This window comes from Hylobates moloch, unplaced genomic scaffold (genome assembly GCF_009828535.3).
Source record: "Hylobates moloch isolate HMO894 unplaced genomic scaffold, HMol_V3 SCAFFOLD_8, whole genome shotgun sequence".
Lineage (NCBI taxonomy): Eukaryota > Metazoa > Chordata > Mammalia > Primates > Hylobatidae > Hylobates > Hylobates moloch.
Window position 1 is genome coordinate 75,931,694 of NW_026652283.1, and position 11,337 is coordinate 75,943,030.

Here is an 11,337-nt window from a genome sequence, read left to right on the forward strand (position 1 = left end):
GATTATTCTTGAGCAGCTATAAGGAGAGTGACAGTAAAGAAGCGGTGGTAGAGGCCAGGTGCGGTGGCTCACACCTGTAATCCTAGCACTTTGGGAGGCCAAGGTGGGTGAATCACTGGAGTCCAGGAGTTTGGTATCAGCCTGGGCAACATGGTGAAACCCAATCTCTACAAAAAATACAAAAATCAGTCGGGTGCGGTGGCATGTGCCCATAGTCCCAGCTACTCAGGCAGTTGAGATAGGAGGATTGTTTGAGCCCCAGAGGCAGAGGTTGCAGTGAGCCAAGATCACGCCACTGCACTCCAGCCTGGGCAACCCCTGTCTCAAAAAAATAAAAGAAGGGGCAGTATGAAAGAAGAGATATTTCAAATGGAGAAGCCAGGGGGTGGACAAGTAGGGGAAGGAGGCATGTTTAGGAACTTTTGTGGACAAATGGATGGGGCTGTAAAGGAAAGGAGTGGAGACAAAACCCAACAAAGCTGGACCAGACCAAGCTGGACCTGGCCACACTCCGGCCTTTCCCCCTTGGGCAATGGGTAGCCACTGAGGCCTCAGGATCACTTCTCTAGTGAAAGTCACTTGACAGTGGAATTTGCAGGCCTTTAGAGGCAAAATGTCAATAGGCTCAAAACCCAACCTCAACAACAAGATGAGAAGACAGGCAGGAAAAGGGTCACAGACAGTGAAACTTTTGGTTTGGTTTAAAAAGCACCTGGTGGCCGGGCGCGGTGGCTCACGCCTGTAATCCCAGCACTTTGGGGGGCCAAGGCGGGCAGATCATGAGGTCAAGAGATCAAGACCATCCTGGCTAACATTGTGAAACCCCATCTCTACTAAAAAATTAGCCAGGCGTGTTGGCGCACGCCTGTAGTCCCAGCTACTCAGGAGGCTGATGCAGAAGAAAGGCATGAACCCCAGAGGCAGAGCTTGCAGTGAGCCAAGATTGCACCACTGCACTCCAGCCTGGGCGACAGAGCCTCCAAAAAAAAAAACAAAAACAAAAACAAAAAAAACACACACACAAAAAAACAAATAAAAAGCACCTGGTACATTAGGCACTTTGCTAGATAAGGGGATAGAGAGACAGGGGCCATGGGCCTTCACCTCCAGGTGCTTAGTGCTGGTTTAGAGATGGCTTAGAGGTGAGTGCAGCCATCAGTAGAGATCAAGGAAGGTCTGACTTGGCAGATGAAGATCTCCATTCTGGACATTTTTAATTTCAAGCAGTTCCACACTCCAGAGAAGTAAGAGGTAGCATCGGGAGGCAGAGAACCAGGAGCAGATTACACAGACTCAAAACTGTTCAACCATGTCGGTTTGCTTATAAGAAACTGAATAATATGAAATAAAGCATTTTTCATCACAGTGAAGTATGATATTGTAATCATCCCCACTCTGACACTTGATACAGAGGCATTCCCCTCCTCTGTGCTAAAAAAAAAATAATAAAATCAATGGTATTTGCTTTCAGCAAGTGGAACTGAGGAAATACTGCTATTGACTGAACTAGGAGGGCTATTACTGTGGGAACTGAGTTGCACCGTTTCCATGACTCCAGCCTCCACTAGTCCCTGCAAGTCCATAAATGAAAGCTGCATAGAAACTTGAGAGTGTTTATATTTTTAAAAAAAAATAAAGAACAAAAACTATCCCTGGGAAAACTTCTGCCCCCCAAGGTAGTCTCCAAATCCCAAAACTAGCTGAGTTACATACTATCCAGAACAAAGACACATTGGATCAATGGGGATGGCCACATTTCTTAGCCAAAAAAAGTCTTAATTTTACTAGGTAACAGGCAGAAACATCACACATAAAGCTGGCCCTGAATCTCACCCTAACGCTCAACATGCATCTTTCCCGTGGAGTTATCAGGCAAAGAAAACCAGCAGCTTCCAGATACATGCAGCCTTGCAACTCATTTCAACGTCTGCCCTTTGATTTTACCATTCACATTAAATGAAAGGTATTTACTACAGATGAAAAATAAGCTTCGGTTAGCTGCCTCTAAACCAATCCCAAAAATAGAGCAATCACTCTGGTACAAATTGGGTCAAATGTATTTAAAAAAAAAAAAAAAAAAAAAAAACAGCTCCCTCACGGGAGGACCAACATGGCATGGGACCTTGCTTAGAGTCAGAAGGAAATCCACAAAGATCTTCCCTTCCCACAGTGGGAAAGTTTTTAAAGAGTCAAGCAGAGTATAAATTCATCTGGCCATGTGACCATCCAAGTGAAAGCAAGACACAAAGTTGAATGCCATGAGTTTCAGAATACTCTGTGAAGAGGTCAAAGGAATATACGTTGGCTTTTAGAAAGGCCCGCCAAATTAACACACTGCCAAATCTCCCAAAAAAAAAAAAGTCCAAAGCTTAAGAATTGTCAAGAAAGGATTCACTGGAGAGGGGGGTGCAAAAGGGAAAGATTAATCCATTTCCTGTGTTTTATTTCCTGACTTCTTAGCTGAGAAATCCAAATGGTCTGACAGTGCTTATATCAGTGCCCTGAATTTCCCTGGGAAAAATTCAGAATATTAATTGGCTTACACATGGAGCTACATTAATTATTCCATTGATCTGAATTAATCTGCCTTTCTGAAAGGTATTTATTTTCTAAGTTTGTTTAATCATGTTCTCTTGAGCTACGAAAAGCAACAATCTGGGTCACCATCCACGTCGTTAAATTTGGTAACAAGGCTAACACCATCTGTGGCCTAGACTATGATGATCTATCTCCATTGATGGGAGGCTTTCCCCCACTTCTGCTTTTTCTTTAAAACAATCATCTAATGTCACATGTCTACAAAGAAATCAAAAGCTACATAAAATGTCCAAAGTTACACAAGTGATCTCTGGCATTGTCCAAATATATACTACCAGTGTTTGTGTGGTTATCCAACTCCCATTTATAGTTGTATTTTCAGCATCAATTCCCAAAATTTTTAGAAAATTCTCTAGATATCAAACTACTAAAGCCCACATACAAATAGACATCACATTACATCTGAAATGTGCCACAACATTTTAAATGTAACATGAAATCCTGTACATAAATCGTTAAGGCTTATTCACAAGAGCATAATTTCACTATCTTCAGAAGCCAGCAGAGCTCTCCCACACAAGGGAGAGCCTAGTGTGTTTGCCTTTACAACGCTCGCTCAGTTAGGAACATCCAGCCCTGCTAAAATAGAGCTTCAACATGAGAAGCCAAAAACAAACGGAACCAGCTAAGAGAAGAGAAGAAAAACAATAGAGTTTCCTGTTATCCAGAATGGGCTCCCCTTCATCTCCCATTCTGCATGGCTTCTGATTGCAAAGAACCAATCCTTGCAAGAAGGATGCTGCAGCACCAGAAAAATCCTGAAATGGCTTCTGAATCATCAAAGAAAGATTGCAGAATGTCAGAGGTAAAAACGATTCTAGCAATCTTCTTACCCAATCCTCCTAATTGCCAGGTGGCTGCACAGCAATGCAGAAAGGTATGAGAAATGACCCCAAATACAGCTAGTTGACAGGTGAGTGGGACAAGATCCTAGTCCCAGTTTAGTACTCTTTAGTGCTTTTTATTTAAAACTATATCAACCTTTCCCAAAGGAAGTTCCATGGACCACTGGTTCCATGATGTTAAAGTCTTTTGCCAAAAAAAAAAAAAAAAAAAATGTTTAAAGAATTCATGACTGATTACTTTTAGGGACTAGCTGAATTAAACAAAAGGAAACCTGTTTTTTAACTGCAGAACTTCCCAAAGCTTTTACTAAGCTAATGTGCACTATAAATCTTTAAGAAGGCAGCAAAGTATATGGAAGCATCCTGATTTATTTAACCATACAATCATTTTCTCTTGGAGCATTTCATAGGACGTGGAGTAGAAACTTTAATATTATATCATGTATTCAATAATATCATGTATTGTTCTCCAAATTATGCTCTATGTAGATTTATTAGTTTTGTTACATTCTACTTCTCTAAAAATAGTTCATCTACAAAGTCTACGATAATTCTCTACTTACCAGAACAACTGACCAAAGTACCCACCACTCCCAAGAACACTAGATTTTAAAAAAAAAAAGAAAAGAAAAGAAAAAAGCTAATATTATCAGGAAAAGAATGGTAGCAAAAACTTATGTGGAGATAACAGTTATTTTAAAATCTGCTCCAAATCTCTTCCATAAAAATTCCATATCTATTTATAAAAGATTCATAACTTTAAATACTTTCATTCAGTATAAATTTGAGAATACAGGTTAAAACAAACAAACAAACAAAAAACCACTGTTGCAAAGCTCCAAGAAACACGACATACATGGCTGTAAACTTCAACCACCCAGAAGGCCAGCTGCCAGTTTAAGTATAGAAGCAAATGATAACCATATACCAGGACCAGCAGGAACTCTAAGGACACTTACCAAGTTATGATTTGTTGAATTAGAATCATCTTCAGGGAATGGGATGTAAATAGCTAAGGCCACACAATTGGCAAAAATAGCCAATAATATAAATATGTCAAATGGTCTGAAAAAATGTGTTAAGGTATATATGTGTCATGGAAACATAAACCATGTCCCTCATCACACTCCCGATCACATCACTTTCGAAGCACCTTTAAAAGGAAAATGACATACACAAATCCTATTTGGGCTGACTGCTGTGACTTCTAGGTTTTCAGCAGAAGTAATCATCGGTGGTCATCTCACAGTGGAGCCTCCTACCAAATGACCTCTCCGTGTCCTTTTCTTCTGTTGCAAGGATCACGTTACACTCATTCTTCAGCTGCACACTGTATATTAAAACCTAAAAGTACATCCAATTAGGGCACTGTGTGAACCAGGTTTCTGCTTCTTACAGGTTTAAAAGTGACAAGAGCCTTACTAAGTTCCCAGCTGTGGTAGACACAGAGAAATCATCACGAGATAAATGTCTTCTGCAGATCCTTGCCTCCATGTGTTAGAGCCATTTTCTCAGGGGCTATTCTTGGCAGGGTCAGCCTAAATCGCCTGTCTGGACTGGGCCAGGCCAAGCCACCAGGACCTTCTCATTCTACCTGTGACTTTCTCATGGCATATTCCAATACCTCAGATGTGATCAGCAGCAAGCCAGGCTTCAGCTCCCGCCTCTGCTTTCTCTGCTAGAGGAATCGATGGCTATAAGTGTTTCAGATTAGAGCTGGACTGGAGCTCAGTTTATAATATGCTGTTACTGTGCTCAATTTGTAAACAAATTAAATTAAAAAGCCATAAGAAATCAGCATCAGATATGTTCAAAGTAGGCTTTAACATTTCTCAATCTCAGTGGTCTGTCTGGAAGAATCACTTTGAGATTAGCCTTCAAGAGATACTTACCTAAACATTCTGGTGTTATTAAGAGACATTGTCGAAACTGGCAATACAAAATGTGACATCTGCCAAAATGATTGTTTTTCTTCTTTGGGTTTTCAGCCTTTCCAAATATAAGGTTTTGTGAGCACCAGCCTCATCTGCAATTCCTGGGCTTGATTTTACCACAGTGCTTCGCCTATACACTCACCCACAAGAGGCAAGGCCACGGTTTAACTAAACACTTCAAGGTATTTAAAACTGGAGCATACGAACAGACTATTCTCCATTCATCCTGACATACTTCTGGGAAATCCAAAAATGCCACAGGAAACAAATACTCTTTACTTCTCTAGAGATATCATTTTTTTTTTTTTTTTTTTGAGATGGGGTCTCACTGTCACCAAGGCTGGAGTGCACTGGCGCAATCTCAACGTGCTGCAACCTCCGCCTCCCAGGCTCAAGCCATCCTCCCACCTCAGCCTCCCAAGTAGCTGGAACTGCAGTCATGTGCCACCACGCCAGCTAATTTTTTTTTTTAAGTAGAGACAGGGGTTTTGCCATGTTGCCCAGACTGGTCTTGAACTCCTGGACTCAAGCAATCTGCTCACTTCTGGACTCGCAATCTGCTCACCTCAGCCTCCCAAAGTGCTGGAATTACAGGCGTGAGCCACCGTGCCCGGCCTCTGGAGAGATCTTGAGTTTCATAAAACCTTCATCTTCAAAGAGCTTTCATAACTCAACGAAAAAAGGCAATGAATAACATTATTCCTTTACTAATTTTGATGGGTTTTTTTTTAAGCCAGTCAGCTTTAATTCACATTGGTTCTCTCAACTCATCTAATATTATAAAATCTTTTTCACCCAGGGATCCAACTTTCAGACAGCCCACCTTAAGACTTCAGAATTCCCTTTCCATTTTTCCGTTGTGCAGGTCCCCACTGAAATCTAAAGTCAAGGGCCCCAATGTTGTTCTCTATAGAAACACAATAGTTTCTTCCCTCCCTCTTTCTTCCATTCTTCCTTTTCAATTTCCCAATACCTAAGTAATAGTTATTCTTACTTTTCAATTTCCCAATACCTAAATGATAAACCAGCACATCTGAGAAATACTAACACTGTTCAGGAAGACTAAATATAAGTTGTATTTTTTTTTCTTTATGTTGGTCCAGTTTTAGTCTCCAGGTACAAGTGGATATCATCTCACTGCCATAAGATTTTCACAAGTGAAGCACAACAGAGCAATAGAGAAATAGATGGGTCTGATCCTAACAATTCCTTCTGATAAGGAGAACATCCCTCACTCCTCCAGGGGGCAGGACACTCTGTCATGCCTGTCTGTAAAAACAAATGACCCTTGACCCTTGCTCTCCCACTGTGGATGGGGCCTTGATAGAGCTGCCCCGGGTGGAAAGGATTTGTATAGCCTGCTCCCTGAATTAGAAGGAAACTGTCATTTAAAAAAAAAAAAAAAAAAAAAAGACATATATTGCTTAAGGATCTATCTATTTTACAAACTGTCCCATTTGTAAACAGGCTTCTCCCTGAATTGGCAGCCACATCCCCTAATTCCTGTACACATGTGTCTGGCAACTGGGAAAGGGAGACAGCAGCGTGATCCAGGAATTCACTCTGTATGCAAAAATTGCTATGTACACATTACTGCACACAAAGAGAAACAGCATCAGGCCTCCCACCTACTCCACACAAAAGTAGTGACCCTACAAAGAGGTCTCTGCTTACTCAGAGTCATGTCAAGCCAGTCCGAGGTCTTCCTGGCAAGGTACAGCCATTGTCATGACTCTAGCAATGCCACTGGGCCACGTGTTGGCTTACCCAGCTCCCTCCTCATTCTCAGACTAGAGAACTTCAAAAGAAAATGCACACACACAACCCCAGCTATGTGAGAGACACCATAACTCACTCTAGAGAAGGGACATCTGTTGCAAAATGAAAAAGCACATGAGAACCCCTCAAATCCTACCCTAGCATTTGGCTGCTCTCTCCAAAATCTTTCTAGACAGTTACCTCATTTTAACTCCTGTCCATTAGCACAGAAAATAGCCAACTAAAGACAGAGGGCATGCAAATAGCTGCCGAGCTGGATCCTCAAATTATAAGGGGATTTCAGCTCCACTTTCTAGCTGGCTGCCAACATCCTCCCTTTTTGGTGTGGCCCCTCCATCCTTCTGGGCCTGGTGGAGGGAATTCCTATATTCATACCCCCTCCTATAGTTAGGAACTGTTCTAAGGCCCCTGACAGTTCCAAACACACTTCTGGGGAAAGGAAACGCTTTATTTTACCCAGACCAATGAATCATCTGCCTAATTAAAAAGCCATTTGCTCAGAAAGAAGGCCTCAGTCAATCTTCTCTGAAGAGTGGCAGTAACTGGAGGTTGGCCTCCAGATTTAGGGAAGGGGTTAAGCAGGCTGAAGCACAATCGTTTTCCAAGATCTGGGACATGACAGCCATTCTGGGGCATTTGGAGTTCAATTTTAAAAATACAAAGGAGACACCCAGAAATGTAACTCCAGTCCAAGGACATAGACAGAATTTTTTATAAAGGCAGCAACTGCAAATTCCTCTACTGAAAGGGCTGTTCTATAACTCATAAGGGCTCAGGAGGAAGAGGCACACACGAACCTCTCCCTTCACTGGCTCCCTCATGCTCACGTTCCAAATGCTTCTTTGGAACTTGTCAAAAGGAAATTCCAGGAAGTTATAGCATTGATTAGGAAAAAAAAAATCAAAAGTAATCTCTCCCTAGGAAGCATGTGCTTATATCTGTAGCTACCTGAATAATTAGAATCACCAAATGTCAGACTAGAAGCAACCTTAGCATTAATTGTAGTTGCAGAAGCAAATTTCAAACATCAGAATGAGAAGACTCTACTAAAGGTCAAACATGTATTCCCTTCAAACAGAGTCTCACACAGTCTTTTTTTTCTATACCTTGTTTGCAATAGGTTCAATGCATGCTATTGCCCAAAAACAACACTGAATTTAAAACTAACCATCTAATGTCCAATGACCAAAGGTTGGTTTCACATTTTAATTATCTACCCCTGTGAAGTTTCAGGCTGTCACTCCCTCCCCCCCACTACTACTACTATACACACAACCAGACAGTGGGCTAAATATACCCGTACAGCCACCCCTCTGCAACCCGAGGAGACAGGAAGGTATATACAATGAAACCCCTTATATACAACTTTTGTTACTCGCATTCCAGACTGCTACAGCTTTGTGTCACTTCAGAAAGCAAATCCTTTTAAAAAACAGATGGTAAAAGAGAAAATGAGAAAGACTTCCCCCAAAAAAAGGATACTTCCATTCCACTATACTAATGCAGGCTCTTCGGATGGGGTTATTGAGTGATAAACAGAAAAGGGCGCGGGCAGGTCGGCTGTTGGACGAGTTACCCTGTTTTTTGCTCTTGGCGTATTGCTGACGTTTTCTTTGGGAGAGAGATCCTACAGGTGGGGGTGCAGAGGTGCTCATAGTTTGGGCAGCCTTGGCCTGTCTAGCAGCATCGATTGCAGCTTGCCAAGACAGGACAGTTTGCTTGGAGCTATTCGGCTGAGAAGTTGGTCCTTCACCAGAAAGAGGGAGTCTGGTGCCTCTTGCATAGTTTGCCTCTGGGGAGAAGGAGAAAAACAAAGATTTTTTTTTTAAATGAGGATCCAATGTGTAGGAGAAAAAAATCAAAGGTTGTCTCCCATCAATAACCGGGGAATCATTCATTCCTATGTTTCCATTTTGAATCTCATGTCCTATTTTTCACAAGCTGGGCTTTAGTCAGCTAGAGAGTCAAGAAAAGTCCACGAGCTCTGGTCTCAGTGTCAATCACACAGGATCACTGCTGCATCACACCCAGAGGAGTTAGTACTCCTTCACATCATGTCTTCACAAAGGGTCTTTTAGTGCATTTCTTCTGACAAAACTGAGGTCATTCCCATAGTTACTCCACATCTCTGATTTGTAAAACCCATCTATCTCTAATGAGTTAACAGATACATACAACAGCTTTTCTCTAACGTAACTACCACCATCACCAAGGGGGAAAAAAAAGCAGTATCAATAATTCAATAGTCTTAATCATTTTCAGAGTGTTACTCCAACATCTTTCCACAGCCACAAATGCATTTTTTTTCAGTACGGAAAAAAAATCTTCCATAGGCACCCAGGCAATACCAAAAACCCCATAACAAATATCTAGATTATGCACTGACACTTCCTGCAAATGAAAATTCATGATGCTTGGGACTCATTTCCTCCACAGGCTTCCGAAAACAGAAAACATCTTTAGGGCTTTTTTGCATTTTAAATTGCAGCAGCATCAGCCAAGCCAGCATCCAGAGAGACAGACAAGGCAGTCAGCCTGCACCCCTACACCTAGGATAGACTGACTGGATTATGCCAGGGGCCTCCAGGCCTAAGAGGGAATTATCTCCGTGTAGGTTGATATCCAGGTGCACACAAGGCAGAAACCCAAGGAGGCTCCCTATGCGAAGCCCCTGCCAGCTTTGAGTCAGGCCGTCTCCCAGGCAGATCTCTCAGGCACCTGCCGCCTTCCGCCACAGTCTCCTCACTGAAGCAGAAGTGAAAGAGGTGACAGAAAGGTAGAGAGATGGGCGTTTGCAAAGCCAATTATTGCTAAGTAAAGAGTCAAAGCAAGCACGGGTCTGAAAGCCTGAGGAGGGGGCAAAGCGGGCGAGCGGCGGGCAATCGCAGCGGGGGACGAGTCATGTCAAGCTTCTCCCTAGGGGAGCGCTCACCCGGAAAGGCTTCCAGCCGACAGGGGTTGGGGGGCACTGGCGGTCTCCAAAGGGGAGGGCTGGCCAGGAGCTGCTCCATCCTCCCTCGACCCAGCCCCGGCCGGCGTGGAAGCTGCACGTGGTGCCCGGGCCAGAGCTGGGGAGGGGAGCCCCACAGCGGCAGCGGCTCCCCGGGCATTGCTAGGTTACCGACGTGTGCACAGCCGGCGACGGGAGCGGGAACGCACCACCAGAGTCCCTTTCCCCGATACCGAGGCCGGGCCTCCCCCGCGAGGGGAAGGGTGTGCTTCACCCACCGGCACGGAGGGCGAAACCCGGCAATCCTAGAATTTTCCGGATGCCACCAGGGACCTTCTTCCTAGTCAACGAGGGGGCGGGGGAGGAGTGGAAGGCGAGAAGAGGCTGGCAAGGGGGCTCTGGCTGAAGACTTGCGGCCCCCTGACATCGCTCGGGGGCGTTGAAGGAAAGTTGAGCCCGAGGACACTGAACCCAAATCACCCCGACTCGCCGCCCCTCCGGCTGCACAGCGCTCCACACACTCCACGGCCGCCCCCACCCCACAAATGCAGAATTAACTCTGACATTCAGGGCCTGGAGGGGAGCGCGGAGTGGCTGTCACGCACGTCCCCTCTCTGTGTAGACGACACCGAGCTGGCAGCACCCTCTCCAACCCCCTCAACCCACCCAGCGCCGCGGGGAAGGGGGAGGGGGCTGGAGGACCATGACAGGATCGGATTTGGCAGCGGGTGCCCGGGCTCTGGCTGCTCACCGTTCGCGTGGTCCGCTTGCTGCTGCCGTTGATGCTGCATTTTTTTCATCATCATCATCATCATCATCCACGAACATTTATTGAGCGACTACTGTGTGCAGGGCACTGTGCTGGGCGTTGGGGCGGGGGCGGAATGGGGAAGGGGATCACCAATAGGTAGGAGCCGCGGTCCCTGCCCTTATTCTCGCTTCAGCAGGGGGTGGGGAGGGACGGGGACAAATAACAGAAAATAAGGATAATTGATTAAAAAAAACCGCTCGCCGCCCAAGCTCTCTCTTTTCCAAAAATGGAGCAAAATAAACTTTTTAAAAAAATAAAATCCAATGTATATATTATCTTAATAATATATACATGTAATTTTTTGCTGCAAAGGAGAACTGGCTTGTCCCCTCCTCTAGCGGAGAGACGCCGCGGTGATGCCGGCCCGGCCGCCGGGGCCGCTCGGCGCGCCCCCCATGCCCGCCCGTCCGCCCGCCCGCC

General features: G+C 44.4%; 1 protein-coding gene across 9 annotated transcripts in view; it reads right to left on the bottom strand.

Moving 5' to 3' along the window:
• The window catches only part of CACNA1D (calcium voltage-gated channel subunit alpha1 D), a 320,672-nt gene extending 309,335 nt beyond the window's left edge, over positions 1–11,337 (bottom strand). For 7 of the 9 annotated variants that reach the window (XM_032161273.2, XM_032161268.2, XM_058442361.1 and 4 more), the window contains exons 1-3: positions 10,858–11,331; positions 8,639–8,948; positions 4,403–4,508 (exon numbers count right to left, since the gene is read on the bottom strand). In XM_032161273.2, coding sequence (XP_032017164.1) covers positions 4,403–4,508; positions 8,639–8,948; positions 10,858–10,924 — 483 coding nt within the window. In that variant the 5' untranslated portion in view covers positions 10,925–11,331. Of the gene's footprint in view, positions 1–4,402; positions 4,520–8,638; positions 8,949–10,857 lie in introns of those variants that run through there. The other 2 variants (XM_032161274.2, XM_032161275.2) reach the window with 2 other exon arrangements.